At 38.5% G+C, this 27679-nt stretch overlaps 1 protein-coding gene across 2 annotated transcripts; it reads left to right on the forward strand.

Annotated features, from left to right (window-relative positions):
- The first annotated feature begins 271 nt into the window (after window positions 1-271).
- LOC113905939 (baculoviral IAP repeat-containing protein 2-like) lies at window positions 272-26289 on the forward strand. 2 transcript variants are annotated; one of them, XM_027563946.1, is made up of 9 exons: window positions 272-430; window positions 1777-3893; window positions 3984-4083; window positions 10784-10862; window positions 11452-11500; window positions 18516-18770; window positions 22857-23111; window positions 23807-23845; window positions 24403-26289. In XM_027563946.1, exons 2-9 carry the CDS (start codon window positions 3056-3058, stop codon window positions 24594-24596), a joined length of 1809 nt encoding a protein of 602 aa, XP_027419747.1. In that variant the 5' UTR covers window positions 272-430; window positions 1777-3055; the 3' UTR covers window positions 24597-26289. The 2 variants fall into 2 exon arrangements, with proteins under 2 accessions (XP_027419747.1, XP_027419748.1); XM_027563947.1 differs by lacking the exon at window positions 18516-18770 and having other exon boundaries at window positions 278-430.
- The last annotated feature ends 1390 nt before the right edge of the window (window positions 26290-27679 follow it).

The following is a 27679-nucleotide window of genomic DNA, read 5'->3' on the forward strand; positions in this document are numbered from 1 at the left end:
TTTCTGCAGGGCTTCCCGCGGCTCGCGCTTCGTCACGTCCCCCTCAGGAGAAGGTCAGGAACGGCCAGGGAACGAAACGTCAGAAATACCCACGCCGCGAGATGAAAAGTCAAAATACCAAGCTAAGGCCCGGCTCCGCAGGCCCCGCCAGCTGACCCACGGCCAGGCCCTCCCGCCCGCGCGCGCTCCCTGAGTCACGCCAGACCCGCACTTCCGCCCTCAAACGCCCCGGCGCCCTCGGGCTGCGTGACGTGATCCCGGCCGGCGCGCTGACGTCACGGGCGTCGGCGTGGGCCTCGCGCGGGCGGGGAGCCTGTGGCGCGCTGGAGCCCAGCCACCCGGCCGCCCCCTTCTGCCGGCGTCGCGTTCAAGGGTCTGAGGAGGCTCCGGGCGGCTGAGCAGTTTCCGCGTCTGCTGCGCCGGCCCCGCGGTGAGTGCAGCTCCTTCCGGGCCCCGGGGTGCGAGGAGGCTTGGGGCGCGCGGGCCTGTGGGACTCGCTTCCCTGCGGCTGCGGTTGGGAGGACTGGGACGACAGGGCCGGGGCCCTTCGGCCGGGAGCTGGGGGGTCGTGGCGAGCTCTCCAGTCTCCTCACTCTCTCCGGCGCTGTTTCATTCGGAAGCCCCAACTCCAAAAGTTGCAGTCGAAAGTAAATTTTTTAAATTGACCTGTTGGCAAGCCTCCGCTGGCCGCCGCCCACTTTTGTGGCCATTGGACTCAGCCCAAGATGTTGGTCAAGCTTCTGCAGGGTTTTAAACTTAGCCCTCGGTGGTGTTTTGTTTAGCGTGTTCGAAGGAGGACAGTTTTGTGGGAGCGGGGTCTCCTCTTTCAGATCGCTCCAGCCGCGCTCTGCCACTTTCGTGGTCCACTGTGTGTTGTGAGAAATAGCGCTGGGAAATTAAAATTCAGGTTTCCCTTCTTTTCCCTTGCAGTTTGTCTCTCGGCCTCAACCCCCGAAGCCACAAGTTTGCTTTAAGAGGGCAAATCACTGTAGGGTGCTTGTGGACAAAAGTCTGTTAAGACAGAACGTCAAGTTCTGGTGTAACGGAAGCTTTCTTGCAAGGGGTCGCATTCCCAAGGCCAGTGTTTCACAGAGCCGTTGTGGGGTGTGTTGGTTTTGAGCTGCTTTCTGTGGCTGTTGCTTTGGATTGTAAGGCGTTGTAGACTTAAAGGGTTATCATTTATTAATGAGTTCCTGACCCATTTTACTCTCACTGGTGAGTTTTCCGAGTTCTGGAGAGACTTGATATTAAAGAATAAAGAACATTGTGAGCGCGCAGTCGTGTCCAGTTCTTTGCGACCCCAGAGGCTGTAGCCCGCTAGGCTCCTGTGTCCAAGGAATTTTCCAGGCAATACTGGAATGGGTTGCCGTGTATTATATCGTCTAAATAACTGCACTGTTGCTCATGGGTGCCGTCTCTTTCAGCACTAGTGCCCCTTTGCCTCTAGCAAACTGCCAGAGATATTACCCTTAAAGTATGTATTAAAGTTGTCACCAGAGGAGGAGAGGAGACCAAGAACAAAATAGGTTTCTGTGTCCATCTTTCTTCAAAGTTGTACGTTAAAAGAAATGCATATTTATGCTATGGGCAATGTATTGCATTTATTTTGATAGAGCTTTTCTAATTAGTTTTGGTGACAAATTGCTGAAATTTAAGATGTATTATCTAAAGTGTAAATCACTTTTAGAATTTATCGAACAAGTTGAAAAGAATATATAAATTGTATTCACCGTGAAAATGCAGTTTTCTAAAATAGCTTTTGTTTTTCCTTTTCAGATTTACAGCCCTGAAGAATCTACTTTTTTTCCCTCATTTTTTCCCCTGCAGTAATAAATCCCATTATGGACACCCAGAAACTTTATAAAGGGATATAGTTTGAATTCTGCGGAGTGTAATTTTGTGTATGACTTATACTTTTAAAATATGAAGGGTTTTCAGAAACAAGGCTAGTAGAGTTAATTACTGGCATATTATGCATAAGCAGTGTTGGTGATAAGATCTTGTTAGGCATTTGTGATAATACTAGAACAGTCAAGCTGTATCTTGATAAACTTGATTTACCTTTAAATACAAAATGAGTGATATTGTAGATGCATGATTCTTAAATGAAAGACAAGTTATGTAAAAAGGTTCTGCTGTAGAAACCTTATGGTTAACTAGTTTATGGAGGCAATACCTTCAGTTGACCAAATATTATAAAGTGGTAAGCAAAGTTAGGAAGAAAGACAACATAATGATGCTGCAGGAAATGAAAACAAATACAGACAGTATTAACAAAGATAAGTTAGTGGCTTGTGAGTTTTAACATCGTACACAGTATAACAGATATAGGTTCAACAATGCTTGTAGGTGTTGACATCCTCCAAAATTGTTAACTGAAGCTACTTTAACTTTCTTAAGTAAATACTATGATGATAAGCTATGTGAAATTGGCCTTTAGATAATGTGACCATATGAAGACTTACTGTTTACTAGAATAAAAGATTTTTTTTATAAAAAATATATTAAGAGTGCTTGGAGGGAAAAAAGTCTGCATATAGTTTTTTTTCTCTTATAGGATGGCCATTAATTGGCTTGATATCCAGGCTATGTGATTTGTAACCAAAAGCAAATTAAAGGCATAAGTATTGTGTCTTTGTTTAGAATTTTGGGAATATAAACTTCCTTGAAAAATCAAGGAGTGTTAAACATATTTTCAAAAGTGTCTCAACTTCTTTCAGTCTGCTTAGTATTATACCAAATAGTGAACAGAGATAGTACTTGAGTTAATATAGTCCTAAAGAGTATTAAATAGTATTTTGATAATATAGGAGATAGAGTCATCCTGCCTGAGTGTAAATTCAGATGTAAATCCAGTAAAGAAGGTGTAGTGAATTTTATGTAAGTAGGAGCCTATCATTTGATTCTTTTTTAATGGTGAAAAAAAAAAAAACTAATGTGAAGAGAAGAAAAATTTCATGTAAAGGATTTTTGCTGTCAAAAAGTAAAAATCATGCACAAAACTACCTCCTAAAGACTTGTCCTGGATCCCTTGTATCGAAAAATTAAGAGTGTGATGGAAGACAGCACAGTCTTGTCAAATTGGACAATTGGCAACAAACAAAAAATGACATACGACTTTTCATGTGAGCTCTACCGAATGTCTACATATTCAACTTTCCCCGCCGGTGTTCCTGTCTCAGAAAGGAGTCTTGCTCGTGCTGGTTTTTATTACACTGGTGTGAATGACAAGGTCAAATGCTTCTGTTGTGGCCTGATGCTGGATAACTGGAAACAAGGAGACAATCCTATTGAGAAGCATAAACAACTGTATCCGAGCTGTAGCTTTATTCAGAATCTAGTTTCTGTTACTAGTCTGGAATCTACTTCTAAGAATGCTTCTTCTCCAATGAGAAACAGTTTTACGCACTCATTATCACCCACTTTGGAACATGGTAGATCATTCAGTGGTTCTTATTCCAACCTTTCACCAAACCCTATTAATTCTCGAGCAGTCGAAGACTTTTCCCCATTGAGGACTAACCCCTACAGTTATGCCATGAGTACTGAAGAAGCGAGATTTCTTACTTATCAAATGTGGCCATTAACCTTTCTGTCACCATCAGAATTGGCAAGAGCTGGCTTTTATTATATAGGACCTGGAGACAGGGTAGCCTGCTTTGCCTGTGGTGGGACGCTAAATAACTGGGAACCAAAGGATGATGCCATGTTAGAACACCAGAAACATTTTCCCAGCTGTCCATTTTTGGAAAATTCTTTGGAAACGCTGAGGTTCAGCATTTCAAATTTGAGTATGCAGACACATGCAGCTCGCCTGAGAACATTTATGTACTGGCCATCTACTGTATCAGTTCAGCCCGAGCAGCTTGCAAGTGCTGGTTTCTATTATGTAGGTAAGAAAATGTATAGCTATACATTTTATCTAGTTCATTTTGATTAATATATTGGAACACGTGTGTATTCAGTTATTGTGTTTTCTTTAGGTCGCAACGACGATGTCAAGTGCTTTTGTTGTGATGGTGGCTTAAGGTGTTGGGAATCTGGAGATGACCCATGGGTAGAACACGCCAAATGGTTTCCAAGGTAATTGCTTTGAAAGGTATTTGTATACACAACTCTGTGCGTAAAAGATGTAGGCATGTTTGTGTGTTTTAAGTTTACATTTCAGTATAACAAAGCTTGTTTATACCATTAGAAAATTAGCCTTTTAAGACACCAAATTGTAACATTAGTTATTTTGGTAGAAAAATGTAGAATATTCTGTAATTTTTTTCTTTTATAAACCATGTATTCAGGATATAACTTAACTTATTCTTGATGCCTCATTCACAGTTATGGCCATACATTACATTTATGTGTTTTCCATTTTGTTTAAAGTATTATAAAAATATGTAAAGTAGAGCAAAAAGGGGATATGTTAGAAAAAGGTAAGGAAAAAGAAAAACAAGAAGGGACATTAAGTGAATCTAGGAATAGGACAAATATAACAATGCATATAATAAAAACCTGATTGTATAATCAGTTTTAAGTGATTATAATTGTAAATTATTTTTTTCTGTACAATTTTATCTTTTTGTTATATGTATCTCTCTTTAGTCACTTTGTTTCTACCGGTATGTCCTATTTTTTTTTACTATAGCCTGGAAAGAATTTAGAGGCAGTGCTGTTACTGGAATGTTATTGAGTAGTTGTATGAACTTGGACAAGTCATGTGACCCCTTTGAGCCTTTCCTCATCTATAAAATGAGGAAATTGGAATAGGTAATACTGTCTTTTAAAAAAATTACAAGATGTACATAAAATACAATTTTTAAGTATACAGTTTTGTGGCATTAAGTGCATTCACCTTATTCCTCATTCATTACTACTATCAATTTCCAAACTTTTTTTATCTTCCCAAACTGAATCTTGTGTTCATTTAGTTAATTCCTTATATTCCAGCCCCAGGCAACCACCATTCTACTTTCTGTCTCTGTGAATTCAACTCTTTTAGGTACTTTATAAGAGTGGAATCATATCATATAGATAATTTTTCAACTGGTGAGTGACTTTCCTAAATGAGGAAACTCTAAATTATTTTTTTGGGAAAAATCATGTTTTATGGTCATAATTGTATTTATTTTTGGCCTCTCCTTGTGGCTTCTGGGATCTCAGTCCCCATTCAGGGATTGAACCTGGGCAACAGCAATGAAAACACCAAGTCCTAACTACTGGACCACCAGGAAATTCCTAGTTGTCAGAATTTTAAATGACTTGATTGTACTTGGCTCTATGAGATTGGCTTATTCTGTAATTTGGAATTTAATGCTGTATTAAAAAGACAAAAACAGCTTTCTGATTAACAGTGTTTCATTTGCTATAATTTTTCCTTTATAAAGCAAGACCAAACAAAATCTTGGTTTATTTCTGTAATTAATGTTTTGCTTGAAATGGTTACATAAGGGAAAAGGCCAGAAGTACTTTTTGTAAACACTTCTGAAAACAACAAATTTCAATTGTGGATAGTCTTTCATCTCAGAAAATGAAAACCCAAAGTGGATAATCATTATCACTGTATTTTAACACAATTTATTTATTCACTTATTAAATATTTGCATGCCTACTAGATACTATTTTACTTCTGTTTTTTCTCTCCTAACATTTTTAGTTATAATCATTCAAAAGAATTTCCTTTTTCATAAGTATTAATATTTACACGACAGTGTGGAGTCAAATGAAAAGTCAATCCAAAGCAAAATGAAGAAGAACCAAATTAAAGAGAAAGTCAAAATAGTTTTGTGGTACTATTACATATGAGGTTGAAAATAAAACTGGCAGATAAATGCTGATTTTGCAGCAGACCAGTAAGAATACTGGGATTCCTCTTGATTGAGCATGATAGTTCATGACAGTAACAGCATTATCTGGTGGCAAGAGTCTTAGGAATAAGTAGTTAGAAGTAACTGGAAAATCATGATGATCTTTTTTTCCCCCTTATAATATCATTTTTTAAAAATTGAAATATAGTTAACATACATAATATGTTTCAGGTGTGCTGTGTCCTGATTTGATGTTTGTATACATAATAAAGTTGTTACCATGATAAGCCTAGTAACCATCTGCCCCTATACAGCTATTGCAATATTGTTGACCATATTAAAACATTTTTTTTCTTTGAAGGATAATTGATTTTGGGGCTTCCCTGGTGACTCAGACAATAAAGAATCTTCCTGTAATGTAAGAGACCTGAGTTTGATCTCTGGGTGGGGAAGATCCCCTGGAGAAGGGAATGTCTGCCCACTCAAGGATTCTTGCCTGGAGAATTCTATGGACAGAGGAACCTGGTGGGCTACAGTCCATGGGGTTCACAAAGACTCGGCCATGATTGAGCGACTAACACTTCAACAACAAAGTCATAATTGCTTTTGCACACATTTTTTTTGCTGTGTGTATATTACATCCCCATGGCTTATTTATTTTACCACTGAATTTTTTATCTCTAAATCCCTTTCACCTATTTCCCTATATGCTTCTGAATACTACTTTAGATGCTGGAGATATTAACAGTGAATAAGACAAGACAAAAATCTTAGTCCTCATAGAATTTATTGGAAGGAGGAAGTATGGAGCAGCCAATGTTCAGTATACTTCCTATCTTTAGTCATTATAAGTTAATCAGTCCCAGAATAAAAATAATTTAGACCTATATTAAGATCAGGAACAATGATGACTTGAACCATGAGCATGTTTACATGATCTCTACTAAATCTACCCCAGTCATCACTTGAAGGACATTGGGTTGTTTCCAGTTTGGAGCAATAATGAATAAAGCCACTCTAAAAATTAGTAAACCTTTGTGAACTTGTTTTCATTTTGTTTAGGTAAATACTTTAAATACTTAGAATTGGGATTAGTGGGTTGGATGGCAAGTTTTGTTTACCATGGTAATTTAGAAGAAACTGCCAAATTGTTTTCTGAAGTGGCTGTAGAATGTGTGAGACCTCCAAGTATTCCAGATTCTTAATGACGTGGTAATATCTTTTTGATTTTAGCCATTCTAATAGATGTGTAGTGGTATTTCACTGTGGTTTTAATTACCATTTCCTTAGTGATTAATGATGTTTATTTGCTATCTAGATGTTTATTTGCTGTCTATATAAGTTGTCGCTCAGTGTCAGCAAGGAATTGGTTCCAGGACACTCCCAGGGTTTCCCCTCAAGAAACCAAAATCCGTGGGTGCTCAAGTTCCTCGTAAGATCATAGTAGAGTCAGCCCTTTGTATCTGTGGGTTCTTTATTCTTGGAACTGTGTTTTCTTTGATGAAGTGTCTTTTAAAGAAGTTTTTTTTTTTTTTTTAATTGCTAGGTTTTGAGAGTTCTTAATGTATTCTAGATACAAGTTCTGCATCAGTTGTGTTTTGGAACATTTGAGTCTGTGACTTGTTTTTTTTATTTTTTTAACAATGTATTTGATGAGCAGAATTTTTTAATTTTGATGATGTCAATTTATCAATTTTATCTTTTATGGATTATGCTGTTGGTTTATTAGTTAAGAAATCTTTACTTAACCTAAGAACAAAAAGATTGTCTCCTGTGTTTTCTTCTACAAGTTACACTGTTTTAGGTTTTGTATTTAAGCATGTAGTCCATTTTTAGTTTGTTTCTGTATACAGTTTGGACATAGATAAAGGCTAATACTTATGAATATTGAGTTGTCTATGTCCATTTGTTGAAAAAACAAAAGGGAAGAAACAGATGTTATATGAACTTCCTGGAATAACCATGGAGAAATTCTAGTAATTTGAAAGCAAGTATTTGGGAAACACTGTCACAGTATATATAGATGAAAATACTTGATACTCTTTATTTTTTTAGGGGGTTTGTGCTTCCTATAAAATGGAAGAGTGGACAGTAGAGAAAGATTAGCAGTCGTTTTGTGAAATACTGTATTTTAGGCATCAGTTCAATTCAGTCGCTCAGCTGTGTCTGACTCTTTGCAACTCCATGAATCACAGCACGCCAGGTCTCCTTGTCCACCAACTCCTAGAGTTCACTCAGACTCATGTCCATCGAGTCGGTGATGCCATCCAGCCATCTCATCCTCTGTCGTCCCCTTCTCCTCCTGCCCCCAATCCCTCCCAGCACCAGGGTCTTTTCCAATGAATCAACTCTTCACATGAGGTGGCCAAAGTACTGGAGTTTCAGCTTCAGCATGAGTCCCTCCAATGAACACCCAGGACTGATCTCCTTTAGGATGGACTGGTTGGACCTCCTTGCAGTCCAAGGGACTATCAAGAGTCTTCTCCAACACCACAGTTCAAAAGCATCAATTCTTCGGCACTCAGCTTTCTTCACAGTCCAACTCTCACATCCATACATGACCACTGGAAAAACCATAGCCTTACTAGATGGACCTTTGTTGGCAAAGTAATGTCTCTGCTTTCCAATATGCTATCTAGGTTGGTCATAACTTTCCTTCCAAGGAGTAAGCATCTTTTAATTTCATGGCTGCAATCACCATCTGCAGTGATTTTTGGATCCCCCCAAAATAAAGTTTAACACTGTTTCCACTGTTTCCCCATCTGTTTCCCATGAAGTGATGGGACCAGATGCCATGATCTTAGTGTTCTGAATGTTGAGCTTTAAGCTTTTTCACTCTCCTCTTTCATTTTCATCAAGAGGCTTTTGAGTTCCTCTTCACTTTCTGCCATAAGGGTGGTGTCATCTGCATATCTGAGATTATTGATATTTCTCCCTGCAATCTTGATTCCAACTTGTTCTTCTTCCAGCCCAGCGTTTCTCATGATGTACTCTGGATAGAAGTTCAATAAGCAGGGTGACAATATACAGCCTTGCTGCTGCTGCTGCTGCTGCTAAGTCACTTCAGTCGTGTCCGACTCTGTGTGACCCCATGGACGGCAGCCCAACAGGCTCCGCCATCCCTGGTATTCTCCAGGCAAGACATACTGCTTTTCCTATTTGGAACCAGTCTGTTGTTCCATGTCCAGTTCTAACTGTTGATTCCTTACCTGCATACAGTTTTCTCAAGAGGCAAGTCAGGTGGTTTGGTATTCCTATCTCTTTCAGAATTTTCCACAGTTTATTGTGGTCCACACAGTCAAAGGCTTTGGCATAGTCAGTAAAGCAGAAATAGATGTTTTTCTGGAACTCTTGGTTTTTCCATGATCCAGCAGATGTTGGCAATTTGATCTCTGGTTCCTCTGCCTTTTCTAAAACCAGCTTGAACATCTGGAAGTTCATGGTTCACAATTGCTGAAGCCTGGCTTGCAGAATTTTGAGCATTACTTTACTAGCGTGTGAGATGAGTGCAATTGTGTGGTAGTTTGAGAATTCTTTGGCATTGCCGTTCTTTGGGATTGAAATGAAAATTGACCTTTTCCAGTCCTGTGACCACTGCTGAGTTTTCCAAATTTGCTGGCATGTTGAGTGGAGCACTTTCACAGCATCATCTTTCAGGATTTGAAATAGCTCAACTGGAATTTCATCACCTCCACTAGCTTTGTTCGTAGTGATACTTTCTAAGGCCCACTTCACATTCCAGGATGTCTGGCTCTAGGTGAGTGATCACACCATCATGATTATCTGGGTCGTGAAGCTCTATTTTGTACAGTTCTTCTTGTGTATTCTTGCCACCTCTTCTTAATATCTTCTGCTTCTGTTAGGTCCATACCATTTCTGTCCTTTATTGAGCCCATCTTTGCATGAAATATTCCCTTGTTATCTCTAATATTCTTGAAAAGATCTCTAGTCTTTACCATTCTGTTGTTTTCCTCTGTTTCTTTGCATTGATCGCCGAGGAAGGCTTTCTTATCTCTCCTTGCTATTCTTTGGAACTCTGCATTCAGCTGCTTTTATCTTTCCTTTTCTCCTTTGCTTTTCACTTCTCTTCTTTTCACAGCTATTTTTAAGGCCTCTTCAGACAGCCATTTTGCTTTTTTGCATTTCTTTTCCATGGGGATGGTCTTGATCCCTGTCTCCTGTACAGTGTCATGAACCTCCATCCATAGTTCATCAGGCACTCTGTCTATCAGATCTAGTCCCTTAAGTCTATTTCTCACTTCCACTGTATAAAATAAGGGATTTGATTTAGGTCATACCTGAATGGTCTAGTGGTTTTCCCTACTTTCTTCAATTTCAGTCTGAATTTGGCAATAAGGAGTTCATGATCTGAGCCACAGTCAGCTCCTGGTCTTGTTTTTGCTGACTGTGTAGAGCTTCTCCATCTTTGGCTACAAAGAATATAATCAGTCTGATTTCGGTGTTGACCATCTGGTGATGTCCCATGTGTAGAGTCTTCTCTTGTGTTGTTGGAAGAGGGTGTTGGCTACGACCAGTGCGTTCTCTTGGCAAAACTCTATTAGTCTTTGTCCTGCTTCATTCCATACTCCAAGGCCAAATTTGCCTGTTACTCCAGGTGTTTCTTGACTTCCTACTTTTAGACATACCACATTACAGTTTCTAAAACTTATGTTAAGCTTCCAAAGTAAATTGTCTAGAACAGCATTTTCCAAGTCTTACCTTTTTCTCCTTTGAGGTCCAGACGCCTTTACTGTTATTGTATTAATGTAATCAAATAAAAATATCAGAATGTATCAATACATAGTAAAAATTTGTGATGTTTTATGAGAATTTTGTTCCTGTTAGGTGTATATGTGTACTAGGTTGTGATGTAAAATGTTTGTACTATAGTATATAGTCCAAGAGTTTGAAAACTGCTTTTCTAGAATGATCAGAGTATATTTTTGGCATAAAAGAATTTAAAAAGTTTTCCTCTTATGTTTTAGGTGTGAGTTCTTGATACGAATGAAAGGGCAGGAGTTTGTTAGTGAGATTCAAGCCAGATATCCTCATCTTCTTGAACAGGTAAATATGTTTTTATAATTGGCAACATTGGATTCTCCTAGATAATAATTACAAAATACGATTAAAAGTGATCTTTATTTCTTTTTAAAGTTAATGATAGTTATATGTTTTATGTCCATCTTAATGAAACTTTTTAGTTTTTTTTCAGACTACCATGTTTGTTCATGGCTTTTAAAAATTATTTTTTAATTTTTTGAAAAGTTACACAACCTGCCCCTGTACAAATTTGTGGTAGGGTTGGAAAAGAGTCTTTAGTATCTCCTTCTCCTTTTTGAGAAAAATAAAAAGTAACATTTTAGGAATTTGGAACCTCAGAGAGTGGTTAAGCTGAAATACAACTTTCTAAGTGGAATGAGAAACCATTAATACTTTTTCCTGCTTTCCTGATATTTAAATTCTAATATGGAATTAGCTGCAGTTTAAGGAAATATTTTATGGTGATTAAGATAAAACAGCAAAGTGCAGTATGTAAACTACCCAGTTTTCAAAGCATGTGCATAGTACTTAAGATAAACTTACCTTAATGTGGCTATGCTCAGATTGTTTGAGATTCTGGATTTTACCTATTTTTTTTTTTCCTGTTTCATAGCTCTTGTCAACTGCAAATACCTCTGGAGATGAAAATGCTGATCCACCAAGTATGTATGAAACTATCCCAAATAAAGAATAGGATTTAAGAGTATTAAAAATAAAAGTTTGTAAATAAAGGATTTCTGAGGTTATAGAAAAAAGTGCTAAGAAGTTAGCTCGTAAATATTATGTATCTTTCTATTCTCTAGAGGAGGGAATGGCAACCCACTCCAGTATTCTTGCCTGGAGAATTCCATGGACAGAGGAGCCTGGCGGGCTGCAGTCTGTGGGGTTGCAGAGAGTTGGACATGACTGAGCGACTGAGCACATACACATCTATCTTCTAAGATTCATGACATTTTTAGAGGATTCTTAGAAGTGTTCTAGTTTTTGTTCTTAAAGTGCTCATATTCTAACTGGGGAGACAAGATAGGAATACCAAATGAGAGGTGCAAATAGTAAGCTCTCCAAAGAGGGAAAGTTTGCGGTAAGCTATCATGTTTGGAAAGGCCCAGGTTACATGATTTGAGAATTGGGCTAGAAAAGTAGGTATTTGCCTGGATGTAGTATTTTAGTGCAAGGGTAGGAAATACATCTTCTGGTTATAATTTATAATCTTAGCTACATCTGGCATTTAGTGTAAAGTGTTATTTAGTCTACTGTTACCTTACAAACTTTCTGTCTGGATGATCTAACCAGTGTTGGAAGTGGGATATTGAAGTTCCCTTCTATTATTATATTCCTCTGTATTTCTCCCTTTAGTTATGCTAATATTTGCTTTGGATATTCAGAAGTGCCACTGTTTTGTTGCATATAAGTTTACAATTGTTTTATGTATTCTTGATAAGTTGACCCCTTCATCACTGTGTATAGTGATTTTCTTTGTCTCTTAGCACTAATTTTGACTGAAAGTTTATTTTATTTTATGTAAGTAGAGCAACTCCTCATCACTTTTGATTATCATTTGCATAGAACTTTTTTATCTTTTCACTTTCAGCCTTTTATATCTTTCCACTTGCAGTAGGCCACGTACTGTTAGATCTTTTGGGGTTTTAAAATCCGTTCAGCCGTTCTGTGTCTTTTGATTGGAGAATTTAGTCTATTTTCATTTAAAATAGTTACTGATATATAGGGACTTTTTACTGTTTTTTTTGTAAATTGTTTTCTGACTGGGTTTTTTTTTTTTTTAGTTCCTTTGTTCATTTCTTCCTCTCTTGCTGTCTTCATCTCTGACTTAATTTCTATAGTAGTGTACTTTAATTTCTCTATTGTATTTTCTGTATCTACTGTAGGTTTTTTCTTTGTGTTTACCATGAAGCTTACATAAAATATCTTACAGATATAATAGTCTGTGTTAAGCTGATAACAACTTACCTTCAATCGTTTAGAGAAACTCTACAGTTTACTTATCCTCACCCCATGTTTTACACTATTGATGTCGTACTTTATATCTCTTTATATTCTGCATCTAGAAACAGATTATTGGAGTTGTAGTTGTTAGTATTGTTTTTTATTTTTCTGTATTTTTCTATAAGTACTCCTTTAAAAAAATTTATTGAAATATAGTGGATTTACAGTGTTATGTAGTTTCAGGTGTACAGCATAGTGATTCTGTGATACTATATATTCATTCTTTATCAGATTCCTTTCCCATATAGTTTGTAGTAGAACACTGAGTAGAGTTCCCTGTGCTATACAATAAGTCTTTGTTGGTTATCTCTTTTATATATAGTAGTGTGTATATGATAATCCCATGCCCCTAATTTTTCCCTTTCCCCAGACTTTAGGTTTGTTTCTGAAATCTATGAGTCTGTTTCTGTTTTATAAGTTAATTTAAATCATTTTTAAAAAAACATTTAGATTTCACATATGAGCAATATCATATGATGTTTGTCTTTCTTTGTCTGACTTAGTATGTTAATCTCTGGGTCCATTCATGTTGCTTCAAATGGCATTATTTCATTCTTTCTTTGTGGCTGAGTGAATTCCATTATATATATCTACCATATCTTCTTTATCCACTCCTCTGTCAGTGGACATTTAGGTTTCTTCCATGTCAGGCTGGGCTTTCCAGGTGGCTCAGTGGTAAAGAATCCACCTGCCAAGCAGGGGATGTGGATTTGATCAGTCCCTGAGTTGGGAGGATCCCTTGGAGAAGGAAATGGCAACCCACTCCAGCACAACTTTTGCCTGGGAAATCTCATGGACAGAGGAGCCTGGAGGGCTACAGTTCATGGGGTCACAAGAGTCGGACACAGCTTGGTGACTAAACAACAACAATGTCTTGACTATTGTAAATAGTGCTGCAGTGAACATTGAGGTGCATGTATCATTTTGAATTATGATTTTCTGCAGATACATGCCCAGGAGTAGGATTGCTGAGTCATATGGTAGTTATAGTTTTAGGCTTTTAAGGAACCTCCATACTGTTCTCCATAGTGGTTATAACCAGTGTACATTCCCACCAGTAGTGAAGGAGGGTTCTCTTTCTGTACTCCCCTTCCAGCATTTATTTTTGTAGACTTTGATATTAGCTCTTCTGACCAGTGTGAGGTGATATCTCATTGTAATTTTCATTTCTATTTCTGTGATAAACTAGTGATGCTCAGCATCTTTTCATGTGCCTTTTGGCCATCTGTATGTCTTTAGAAGATCTTCTGTCTCTTTTTGATTGGATTTGTTGTTTTTACATGGAGCTAATGAACTCTGTATATTTTGGAGATTAACCCCTTGTCAGTCACTTTGCAAATATTTTTTTCCCATTCTGTAGGTTGTCTTTTTGTTTTGTTTCCGGTTTCCTTTGCTGTGCAAAATGTATTACTGTTGTTTTAACTTATACTAGACATACAATTACAGTATAGTGTGTTTTGAATTTGACCTGCATACTTAATTTTACCAGTTAAGTTTTATACTTTTATATGTTTTCATGTTATTACTTAAGGTCTCTACATTTTAACTTGAAGAAATCATTTTACTGTTTCTTATAAAACAGGTTTCATGTTCATGAACTCTGTCAACTTCTGTTTGACTGGAATGTCTTTATTTCTCCTTCATTTCTGAAGGACAATTTTGCCAGTATTTGTTTTGCTGAAAGTTGTACTTTTATTTTGGTTTCAAAGGATTTGTTAACAAAAGAAACTGCTTGTTACACACGAATAAGCAGTTTCAATATTTAATATTCAGTAATTAATTTGGCTTAATTTCAGTGTACAGTCATAAAAGAAAAGAAATAGAGACAGTAGAGAGAAATAATAGCATATACATCTCTACATTGGGCCAACACCCACGTTGATCTAGCATTGAACAGTGCTGGAAGTCCCACGTAACAGCAGTCTGGAGTCCTAACTGGGAAAGGGTCCTGTCAGTACATCCACCACACAGGCCAGACTTCAGATTGCAGCTTTGGGAGCTGCTGCTTATGATCCTCGGCCACAAACTGATAACAGTTTGCATGCAAAAATGCAGTTCTGGTTTTTCTTTAACTTTTACAATGCTGTTTGTTTCATCTTGTGAGTCATAAAGTTCTTTAGACTCTGGGGGCCTGATTGAGTCCCCAGAGGCTTAAGAAATTCTAAAGCTGGATTGCCCCAGTGGTCCAGTAGTTAAGAATCAACCAGCTAATGCAGGGACACCAGTTCAACCCCTGGTCCGGGAAGACTGCACATGCTGCAGAGCAGTTAAGCCCATATGCTACCACTACTGAGCCTGTGCTCTGTAACACAAGAAGCCACCACAATAAGAAACCTGCACGTTGAAACTAGAGAAGGCCTGTGCAGCAAACAGACCCAGTGCAACCAAGAATAAATAAGTGAATAAATAAATAATCAAATACAAAGCACTCGTTAAAAAAAAAAAAATCCAAAACCCACTCCCTTTCTTATCTGAAGTGCTGTTTGACTTGCTGGTAACGATTGGTGTTCATGCATGCAGGCAGGCATGTAGTCCGGGCAAGGTCAGAAGTCGGTTAGAGGTATTCTCCCCTACTTGCGGAGCCTGAACAAGGCTACCTTCATTTTGAATTTCCCAAACAGTGTTCTTGGTTGGCATTTGTTTTTCTTTTATCACTTGGATATATTAAGTCTTTCTCTCCTAGCCTGCAAGGTTTCTGCAGAGAAATGTGCTGATAGCCTTAGGGGGTTCCCTTGTATGTAATGATTCTTTTTTTTTTTTTTTTTGCTGCTTTCAAAATGCTTTCTTTGTCTTTTTGTTTTTAATATTTTGACTATAATGTGTCTTGGAATAATCTCTGGCCTGATCTTGCTTGGGGTTCTCTGTACTTGCTCTTTCTGGATATCCGTATCTCTCCCAAGATTTGGGAACTGAAGTTTTAAGCTATTATTTCTTAAAGTAAGCTTTCTACCCCTTTTTTCTGTCTTCTGGGATTCCTGTGATGTAACTGCTCATCTGCTTGGTGGTGCCCTATAATTCATGTGGTCTTCTGTCCCTCTTTTATTCTCTTTTTGTTCCTATAACTGGCTAATTTCAAATGATCTCCATTTGGGTTCTCATTCTTTTTTTCTTCATGATCAAGTCTGTTGAATTTCTCTATTGATTTTCAGTTCTGTCCTTTTTTTCTTCAGCTCCACGTCTTCTGTTTGATCTTTTTTCTTTTTCTTGATTAAATTTCTGATTCTGGTTTCTATTTCTTGTTTAAACTTCTGATTTTGTTCATGAATTGTTATTTTCATTTAGTTGTTTACTGTTGTTCTCTTGAATTTTACTGAGTTTCTTTAAGGTGACTGTTGAGTTCATTGTCAGACAAATCATAGATCTTCATTTCTTTGGGGTCAGTCTGGATGTTTATTAGTTTCTTTTGATGGTATTGTCTGTGCCTTATTTATATATTTATATGCTGTATGTAGCCTGGCCATAGTATCTGTGCATTTGAAGGAGCGAACACCATTTCCAGTTTTTACTGATTGGTCTTGCCAAGTGAGGACCTTCTTTTGTCAATTTTGATGGATACAGAGCTGTTTTGGGGTCTGTTGCTGGGACCATAGTCAGGGATTCTGGCACCTGGGTACAAGCCAGTCTTCTCAAAATCACTCTCCTTGGTTTTGGAATACACTAGGCTTTCAGAATCTTATATCTCAATCACAGAGCCTCTCACAAAGGCACTTTGGTCCTTGGACGGATTCCAAATTGTTGTTGCGTGGGGAATCCAGATGGGAGACATCTTAATTAGCAATCTTGCTATCATTACTCTTTTGTATCCTTCTTAAGGTATCGTCCTCACTTGGCTTCCTGGACACCACATTGTTGATTTTCCCATTTCCCTGGTTGATCATGAACAATTTCCTTTGGTGGTTACTCCTTTTTCAAACCTCTTATGTGATGGAGTACCCCTCAACGTTCAGCCCAAAGGTAGTTCTCCATTTCCTGAGCTGCAGACTAGCATGTTCAACCACCTGTTTAAACCTCTGCTTGTTTATAATGGGTTTCTCAGAGTTAATAGGACCAGAGCAAACATTTTCTCCCTGCCCTTCGTACCTCAGATGTGCTTTTTCTCTGATCTCCCTTGCTCAGTTAATGTTCCCCACTTCCTGAGGTTGACTTAAGTTAGACATCATCCCTGATTCCTCCTTTTACTTTGTGTATTTAAGCTATTAAAAGTCCTTTCATCTCTATAATATGCCCCAAATCTTACCACTTCTCTTCATCGTCCCCACTGTTAACCTGATTCAAGCTTCTATCACCTTTTGTCATAAAATCCTAACAGGTCTCCCTGACTCCATTTTACCTCACTAAAGTTTATCACAGAGCTGCCAGAATCAGCTTTTGAAAAAACAAATCAAGTTTTATCAGTCTTAGAATATTCTAGCAGACTTAAAATATAAACTCCTCCCAAGGCTCTACGTGATCTAGGCCTCACCCTACTCTCTGACTGCACCGCCTTACTATTTCTTGAATAATATCAAGCTTTCCTCTTGACTTGAGGCTTTTATACTGGCTGTTCTCTTTGCCTGAAAGACTTCTTTCAGATATTCCCATATTCATTCCTTATCGTTCAGTTGTTTGCTTTGCTGTTACCTATTCAGACAGGGTTCCACATACGTTTGAGCAAGGGAGCACACACAGTGTATATTTACATTTATTATACAACAGTTTTCCAGCAGATGGCAGTAAAGTATCTTGAAGAATGATGTCTTTTTATAATTTTCACATTGCCATATTGGCTGGCATTTGTTATCAGAAAATGCCTCTCTGATCACCTTATCCTGAATGTCCTCCTGCTGCTTCCTAGTTTGTCTTAACCACCTTATTCTGCTTTATTTTCTTCAGAACATGTGTTGCTATCTGAAGTCATATTAGTTTAATTCTTTAATCACGTTTTTTTAAACCACGTTTTTAGATGTGTTCTGTGTGAATTAGTCTTCCACTTTACTGATCTTCCCATCTTTGTTTTTTTCTGCTTCATCTGTCCACCTCTTCAGGTCCTGTCTATCCTTAAGGTTCAAACTCTTGTGTGATCTTTTTCATTAAGTCTTTGTTGATTTCTTCCACTTTCCTAGCTGAATTGAGATTATTCTCGCTTCTAAATTTGTGTAGCATCTCAGTTTCCAAAAATAACTGTACAACAGAGTCATTTGAGGAATTTTTAGGATATTCTTATGTTCCATCCCTAAAGACTCTAACTAAGATATGGGAATTGGTATTTTTTTAAAGTACAGCCTGTTACTGGGCTTCCTTGGTGGCTCAGTGCCACCAAATAACCTGCCTGCCAATGCAGGAGTCATGTGTTCGATCCCTGGGTTGGGAATATCCCCTGGAGAAGGAAATGGCAGCTCTCTCCAGTATTTTTGCCTGGGAACTCCTATGGGCAGAGGAGTGTGGTGGGCTGTTGTCCATGGGGTCACAGAAAAGTCGGATACAGCTTAGCAACTGAACAACAATAACAGCAGCCTCTCCTTTGATCCTTACCAGGTTCAGACTTCTGTTGGAGTTATAGGTAACTTGTGCATACAGCTCATCTCCATTACCAGCATATAATCACGTCTAGAGTAAAGATTATATCAGAGTCATTATTGTTCCCCATATTTTTATATTTATGGAATTTACCCAAATATATATCTTTTAAAATAGTTGTTCATTTTGGACCTGGAGAAAGTTCTTCAGACGATGCAGTCATGATGAATACACCTGTGGTTAAAGCTGCCTTGGAAATGGGCTTTAGTAGAAGCCTGGTAAAGCGGACAGTTCAGAGTAAAATCCTAACAACTGGAGAGAATTACAAAACAGTTAATGATATTGTGTCAGCACTTCTTAATGCTGAAGATGAGAAAAGAGAAGAAGAAAAGGAGGAAGAGAAGGAAAGACAAACTGAAGAAACAGCATCAGGTATTTGGGAATGTTAGTCCCCTGCATTATTTCCGTTGAGGTCTTGTAGGACTGTCTCATGTGTTGCAGGACAGTGAGTATCCCTGTCTCTCCACTGACTGCTGGTGGCAGCCAGCAGTCATTTCCAAACCTCACATTCCCTTCACTGTGAGCAACGTATTACCCTAGTTGAGAATCACTGACTACAGTTTTTTTTCTTTTTGAATGTTTTTTTCTCCCCAAGAAGATCCCTGATTTATGCTAATCAGAGGATTTTGTCATAATTTCTTTCTTGAGCTATATTGCCTTTCTCCCTCATACATTAACAGATCTAAACTGTTTGGAAAAAGTAAGATTTTAAAGCTGGGGGCCTGTCTCATTTCTACTTTTTTTTTTAAAGTTCCTTTAAATCATATTCTTAACATGGCATTTTACTGTCTAATCCTAGCTTAGTGATCCTTATAGAAAAAATAAAATCCATGATGAAATTCTAGGATTTGATAAGCACCTCCCCAACACAAAGATCATAGGGAATTGATTTTGGTATTCATCTTTATTGTGTTAAGCTTCAGACTTCCACAACAAGTCTTCTGAGTAATCATTCCTTTAACAAATACTAACTGAACATGATCACCTGTACCAAGTACTGTGCTCCCCATGGTGCTTGCTTTCAAGGAGCATAGAGACTAGCTGTGGAAACTAGTATGCAAAAAGATAGGGTTACAGGGCCAGTAGAACTGAAAGTTGCATACATAGTGTAAATTTGACTGTCAGACTGGAAAACACTTTTTCTATTTAAGCTTGTAAGTAATGATGGGAATAGTTTGAGAACTGTATCATTTGGCCGTGTAGCAAAATGTTTAAGGTCTGATTTCTAGTTGAGACAAATTTGTGTTTAAATCCTGGCTTTGTCAGTTACCAGCTTAGTGATTAATTTAACCAGAACTCTTGTTTTCTCATCTGTAAAACAGGGATGATAGTACTACAAATTGCATGGGGCAGCTATAGAAATTAAATGAGAGGTTACAAGTAAAACAATTTAGTGCCTTTACCTAGCACATCAAAATTTTTTTTAAGTATATTGCCTTGGGAAGTGGGAGGGTCTTCGTGCAAGAAAGGGCCCAGGGATAGTGAGATTATTAACCAGAGGGCAGGAGGAGAAAGGGACCACAGAAGATGAGATGGTTGGATGACATCACTGACTCAATAGACTTGAGTTTGAGCAAATTCCGGGAGATAGTGAAGGGCTCCTGGAGTGCTGGAGTTCATGGGGTCACAAAGAGTCGGGCATGACTGACCAGCCGAACGACAGCAACAATAAAATACACGTTAAATGAAATCACTCTAATAAACCTGGACACCATAGTTTTGTGACTTTCTTGTATTTTGTAAAATTCAGAGAAAAGTCTTGAATTACAGCTTTGAAATTGTTTCTTAATAATCAAAAAAAGAATAGAGAGGAAGAGTTTAGGATACTAATAAGAGAAGATCATTAAAACACCTGACCGATATATAGATTAGAATGGGACATAAGCAAAGCCAGGAGACAACTCTTTTGTTAGTAGGGTTGGAAATGACATGGAGCTATAGCATCAGGTGAAGAACAGATCTGTTAGTAGTAAGGTGAATTATTAAGGCAGAAGGATAAATAAGTTGTGGGTAGAGAAGGGACTTTCATAATTTTGAGATGAATAGTGTGTTTCACTCCTTGGTGGTTGTTCAGTCACAGATGAATAGTGTGTTTCACTCCTTGGTGGTTGTTCAGTCACTCAGTCATGTCCAACTGTTTGTGACCCCAAGGGAATGGTCTTTTTTTTTTTTTTTTTTAACAACTTTACAATAGACTTCTTTATTTTTTATTAAACTTGTAAATATAGAGATGTACAAAATGCTAAAGCCTTTGGCTGTGTGGATCATAGCAAGCTGTGGAAAACTTTTAAAGAGAGGGGAATACCAGATCATCTTACCTGTCTCCCAAGAAACCTGTATGCGGGTCAAGAAGCAATAGTTAGATTGGTTCAGGATTGAGAAAGGAGTATGACAGGGCTGTGTGTTGTCACCCTATTTATTTAACCTATACACTGAGCACATCGTGAGAAATGCCAGGCTGGTTGAGTTACAAGCTGGAGTCAAGATAGACGGGAGAAATATCAACAACCTCAGATATGTGGATGAAACCACTCTAAAGGCAGAAAGGAAAGAGGAACTAAAGAACCGCTTGATGATGATGAAAGAGAAGGGTGAAAAAGCTGGCTTAAGACTAAATATTAAAAAAACTAAGGTCATGGCATCTGGCCCCATTACTTCATGGCAAATAGAAAGGGAAAAGGTGAAAATAGTGACACATTTCCTCTTCTTGGGCTTTAAAATCATTGCAGATGGTGACTGCAGCCATGAAATCGGAAGACGATTGCTTCTTGGCAGGAAAGCTATGACAAACCTAGGCAGTGTGTTGAAAACAGAGACAGCAGTCTGCTGACAAAGGTCCGTATAGTCAAAGCTATGGTGGTCATGTACGATTGGTAGAGCTGGACAGTAACGAAGGCAGAGCACCAAAGAATTGACGCCTTTGAACTGTGGTGCTGGAGAAGACTCCTGAGAGTCCCTTGGACAGCAGGGAGATCAAAGCATTTAGTCCGAAAAGAAATCAGCCCTGAATACTTATTGGAAGGACCGAACAGCAACTTTTTTTTTTAAGGCTGAAAGCAGGCAATTAAATATTGGTGATTGGGGCATCAAAAGAGGAAGTTTTTGAAAAATACTTCAGGAATTTATGCCTATAGTCTATTTAACAATGGATTTTGTGTGGTTTAAGGTTAAAGGAGAAAACATTACTTTAAAAACAAGACTAGGCTTGATTCGTATGCAGTCTTTTTAAATTGCTATAAACCTAGACCTTTATAAAATATTGGTAGCCAACTCTGTGCCAGATACTGTGATAAATACTTCACATATATCTCATTTAATCCTTACAACTCTTTGAGAAAGGTACTATTATTATCTACATTTTACAGATGAGGAAACTGAGGTATGTGAAGGTTACGGCACATAGCTACTAAGTGGCTGTGCCTGTGTGGGCAGCTAGGTTTGTCCTAACTCTGCAGCTCAAACTCTTCAGCACTGCTTACTGCTTTTATTCCCTGCCCCCCGACTCTGGCTCTTTGTTGCTGAACGCAGGCTGTTCTCTAGTTGCAGCGAGTAGGAGCTGTTCTCTGTTGCGGAGTGCGGGCTTCTCACTGCGCTGTCTTCTCTTGTCGCAGAACACTGGCTCTAGGCCCGTGGGCTTCAGAGGTTGTGCTGCATGAGCTCAATAGGTGCAAGGCTCTAGGGTGCCAGCTCAGCAGTTGGGGAGCAAAGGCTTAGTTGCCCTGCAACATGTGGAACCTTCCTGGAACAGGGATCAAACCCATGTCCCCTGCATTGGCAGGCAGATTCTTAACCAGTGGACCACCAGGGAAATCCTGCTTACTACTTCTTAAACACGAAGAGACTAGGAGACTTGATTCTACAACTGATTGTTCCTGTGACACTGGACAGGTCACTCATTCCTCCTGAGTCTTTCTTACCCTATCTGGAAATAAGAAACATTCATAACCGACTTGTTTCATTGATAGGATCTTTTTATCTAATGAGACAATTCATATGAAAATGCTTATAAACGTAATGTGATATAATGCAAAGAGAAGTCAGTATTTCATTGGGGCAAAGTATAGAGGTGGCATATTCATATTATCCTTTAAAATTCTCTTCCTACTTTCTGCAGGATAAAGCAGGATTCTAAGATAGGTTAAAAGATAAAATGTTACAGAAAAACCCAAACAAACATTTTGGCCAACCCAATATATAGACTCAAGTAGGTTACAAAAACAGAGGCCATGTGTATACTACATACTATGCCATGGTATAGTATGTATACTATATACCTACCAAATCTTCTGAAAGTTTTCCAAATGACAGACATTAAGATGCAGACAAGTAATTTTGTTCTTTTTTTCTAGCTCCTATTTAGTGTCTGAATTGTTCATAGTGTTGGTTGTTAGTGACTATGAGTGTGGTTGGAGCAGTTTATAATCTAATATATTTTTTCTTTTTTTTTTAACATTGAAGATGATTTGTCATTACTTCGGAGGAATAGAATGGCTCTCTTTCAACAGTTGACGTGTGTGCTTCCTATCCTGGATAATCTTTTAAAGGCCAATGTAATTAATAAACAGGAGCATGATATTATTAAGCAAAAAACACAGATACCTTTACAAGCAAGAGAACTGATTGATACCGTTTTAGTTAAAGGAAATAGTGCTGCCAGCATCTTCAAAAACTGTCTTAAGGAAATTGACCCTACATTATATAAGAACTTGTTTGGTGAGTTTGTTGTACAATTATTTTTAGAATTGTGTTCATCTTTGTGTTTGATAAATTGAATCCAGTTAGCAAACTGTGTACATTTGTTCTAAAAAAGTGAAGTCTTTTATTGCCCAAGTAGCTTGGCTAAATAATATCCAATGATATATAACTAAAATCTATGTATTCAATACATAGTAGGGGAAAAATAATATGTAGTAGGCAAAGCAGTCTTGTATTTGGTAGAGTAATGCTTTAAAATATTTTTTTAATTGAGGTGTAGGTGGTTTACTGTATTGTGTTAGTTCCAGGTGTACAACAGTTATTTAAAATTTTTATAGATTATATTCCATTTATAGTTACTATAAAATATTGGCTATTTTCCCTGTGCTATACAATGGACCTTGTAGCTTGTTTATTTTATACATAGTAGTTTGTACCTCTTAATCTTCCTACCCCTGTTTTGCCCACCCCCACCCCCACTGGAAATAGTGCCGCCACTAGTTTGTTCTCTATATCTATGTCTGTCTTTTATGTCACGTTCACTAGTTTTGTGTTTTAGATTCCACATATACATGGTGACGTAGTGTTTCTCTGACTTATTTCACTAAGCACAATACACTCCTGGTTCCATCTGGGTTGTTGAACGTGACAGAATTTTATTTCTATGGCTGAGTGTTAGAGTGATTTTTTTTTGTATGTTTTTCTTTCCTCAGTGGAAAAGAATATGAAGTATATTCCAACAGATGTTTCAGGTAAAACAAAATTAAGACTTGGGACCAACATAAAATATTACCCTTAAAAAAATTATTTATGTATTTATGTATTATTTTTGGCTGTGCTGGGTCTTTGTTCCTGTGCAGGCTTTCTCTAGTTGTGGCGAGTGGAGGCTGCTCTTCATTGCAGTGCACAGGCTTTTCATTATGGTGGCTTCTGTTGCAGAGTACAGGTTCTGGGGTGCACAGGCTTCAGTAGTCAATGTGTGGGCTCAGTAGCTGTGGTTCCAGGCTCTAGAGCACAGGCTCAGTAGTTAGGGTTCCTGGGTTCCAGAGCACAGGCTTAAGTAGTCGCAGTGCGTGGGCTCAATAGCTGTGGCTCCTGGGCTCTAGAGCACGGGCTCAGAAGTTGTGGTGCACAGGTTTAGTTGCTCCACTGCATGTGGGATCTTCCTAGATCAGGGATTGAACTTGTGTCTCCTGCATTGGCAGGCAGATTCTTTACCAATGAGCCACCAGGGAAGCCCCTATCCTATTATTTTTTTAATGGAAGGTAAAGTAGAAACTGAATTTCACTGAGGTTTTTGTTGTTATAGGTCTGTCCCTGGAAGAGCAGTTGAGAAGGCTGCAAGAAGAAAGAACTTGTAAAGTGTGTATGGACAAAGAAGTTTCTATTGTATTCATTCCTTGTGGTCATCTGGTAGTATGCCAGGAATGTGCCCCTTCTCTAAGAAAATGCCCTATTTGCAGAGGTATAATTAAGGGTACTGTTCGTACATTTCTCTCATAAAAGAAAAATAAGCTGTATGTTAGCTTATGTATAAAAATCTTTAAAATATTGTCTGAAGTTGTTTGAAGTAAAAAAAGGAATTACTGACTCCTTAATTAGTAACATTTGTATTCTCTGCTTTCTTTGGTACTAATACTTGTGTTTCAAAAAAATGGTGTCATATATAATATTTAATCTCTGTTTATATGAAAAGTAAGGTTTATGTTTGAGCTGTGTTAGTGTACAATGTGCACACAGAAGTTAAAGGAGCAGTGTTAATGCTGTTATGTATCATTTTAGGAGTGATGGATCTGGTATTCTTTCTGAAAGCTTTGAGTACTACTTTAGAGTACAGTTGAAAAGAACTGGAAACCAGGAACTCTGGAGTTTATCACAGTTATATTGCCAAATTCTCATTGGTTCTTTTTCAGTTGTGTTGTTTTTCAAATAGTGGTACAGTGTTGAGACAAGGTCCTGGTTCCTACTCAAAAAAAATATGCATAACAAAGTCTTTGAGTTCCACAGAACTGGGGCCCCCACCCAGGTGGAGGATGGTAACATCAGGCTGAACACAAGATTCCTGGAGCACCGCTCCGTTGCCTCACCAGTAACCAATCAGGAAAAAATCATACACCCTGAAGCCCTCATCCCAAATGTTGCCTCCTGTTTCTGGGGACCAGTGATGACCATCCTATTAGGTCTCCTGTTTGGCCCCTGTCTATTTCATCTCTGAGAGGAGCCAACAGTTTCAAGCTAAATTGCTGTTATTACAAGGTGAATGCTGGTTTCAGGCACAGAATACCTCAACTTAGATCAGGTAGAGAGAGACTTCTGCTTTGTTAGGCAGGCCTACGCCCATGCACAGCAGGAAGAAATTACAGAAGGAAAAGACCTCCGCTCCAGTTCCCAAGAAGGATCTTGATTTTGAAGTCTCTCAGCAGGGAGTTAGGGGAAGCAAACTGACTGAAACCGCCCACCCTGGCCAGGCACCATAATAACCATTTGCAAGAGTTGTTTTACAACAGGAGATCCTGGTATGGAACACGGAACTAGTAAGCCACCACAAACCGGAAGGGTTCAGGAAAGGTCAAAATGAGACACCACATGTCCGACAACCTCCCAGAATCCTCACATCTGGCATCCATCTTGGCTGAACCAGGCGTGCACCGCCAGGAAGGACTCTGAGCCAGAATGATTTGGCTAAAAACAACCCGGAAACTAATCCCATCACCGTAAAACCCGAGACTGCCAGAGCAGTTCTCCTGGGTTCCCTCACCCTACTGCTCTCCACTTGGGCGCCCCTTCCTGATAAAATCTCTTGCTTTGTCAGCAAAAAATAAAATGGTGTCATATATAATATTTAATCTGTGTTTATATGAAAAGTAAGCTTTATGTTTGAGCTGTGTTAGTGTACATATGTGTACACAGGAGAAGTTAAAGAAGCAGTGTTAATGCTGTTACGTATCATTTTAGGAGTGACTGGATCTGGTATTCTTTCTGAAAGCATTGAGTACTACTTTAGAGTATTGTTGAAAAGAACTAGAAACCAGGAACTCTGGAGTTTATCACAGTTATATTGCCAAATTCTCATTGGTTGTTTTTCAGTTGTGTTGTAAGATAAGGATTTTTCTCTTAGTGGTATAAAAGTTTTTCCCTAGTTTGTGAGAAACATCTTAATAAAAGGTCTTTAAAAAGACTACATCAATTCACATCAGTTTTGTTGTTGTTGTTCTGCTTTATAATTTCCATAAACTTTCATAAGGTTATATAAGAATGAGATAATATACATAAGCATAGTACTTGTCACATTGTAAGCAGTTCAAATGCAAATTATTAAATTAAAAAACTGAATTCATAAAACAAATTACCAAAAATGTTTTTTTAATAATAATGGAATTTATGAGAATTTCTTTCAGATGACAGTATCTGTCTAGTTGCTTTGTATATTGTAGATACTATTTGAATTAAAAATCCATGTCAAACATTCTTAACAAAATTATGTAAATCTTCATTGGGATTTAAGAAAATAGTGTCATCATTTTGTTGTAGAGGTGGTGGTGGGAGGTTGAATACAGCTAATGGAAAGTATGTTCTTTGGGGCCCAGTCATATTTGACCTTTCCCAGATCTGGGTCTTTGACAGACTTCTGAGACCAAGTGAAAAGGAGGTCGAGTATTAAAAATTCTTATCCCCAAACTCCATTAGATTCTTTCAAGTAAAGTGTATAGTAGGAAGAAAGAAAATTTCTCTATCTTTTTTTTAAGTCAGACTTTATAGGTGCCGTTTAATGATGGTTAAGTGAAAATAGGCAGGAATTCTATAGGAAACAGTGTCTGCAGGGCCCTGGCATGCACTCTAAGGGCCATGGAGGCAGGCCCTGTACCAGCCTGCCCGTGGCACAGCCCCTCTCTTCTGTGAGTTGTGGGACACTCACCACTTGGCCTAGGGCTGGGTCTCCAGAAAGCCCGAGTCCTCTGTTGGGCAAAGAGCAGCCCTGCAGGCTCCATGACGCATCTGTGGGCCCAGGTCTGGCCCTGTGAGGAATCTGAGGCTCCGTGTCTGTCAGGGAGCTGCAGCAAGTGTTCATCAGGTAGGAGAGGGCCTGGCTGCTGGCAGTGCGTGTGGCAAGGCCAGGAGAGTGCGGTCCACCAGCGGGGCTCTTGCCTTCATTCATCATGATATGCTGGTGCGTTGGTGTAAGTCTGAATGCATACTTCTAGGTGCGAGACCTATGTCAATAAGAGAAAGATTCTCCCTGCCATTATAGAAGGAATTTAAAGAGGGGATTAGATCATTTTTAAAACTACTGTGCTAAAATAGTACTCAGTATCCACTGTGTACCAGCACTGTGGAAAGTTCTTCAAGAGATGGGAATAGCAGACCACCTTATCTGCCTCCTGAGAAATCTGTATGCAGGTCAAGAAGCAACAGTTAGAACTGGACATGGAACAACAGACTGGTTCCAAATTGGGAAAGGAATCTGTCAAGGCTTTATATTGTCAGCCTGCTTATTCAACTTACATGCAGAATACATGAGAAATGCTGGGCTGAATGAAGCACAAGCTGGAATCAGGATTGCTAGAGAAATATCAATAACCTCAGAT

Source organism: Bos indicus x Bos taurus, chromosome 15, assembly GCF_003369695.1.
Source record: "Bos indicus x Bos taurus breed Angus x Brahman F1 hybrid chromosome 15, Bos_hybrid_MaternalHap_v2.0, whole genome shotgun sequence".
Classification (NCBI taxonomy): Eukaryota; Metazoa; Chordata; class Mammalia; order Artiodactyla; family Bovidae; genus Bos; species Bos indicus x Bos taurus.

Bases quoted from the DNA above. Each gene is read 5' to 3' on its own strand.
- LOC113905939 (XM_027563946.1), top strand. From the start codon at position 3,056: ATGGAAGACAGCACAGTCTTGTCAAATTGGACAATTGGCAACAAACAA. The intron at 3,894-3,983 runs GTAAGAAAATGT...TGTTTTCTTTAG, and splicing joins TGCTGGTTTCTATTATGTAG to GTCGCAACGACGATGTCAAG. The intron at 18,771-22,856 runs GTATTTGGGAAT...TTAACATTGAAG, and splicing joins AACTGAAGAAACAGCATCAG to ATGATTTGTCATTACTTCGG.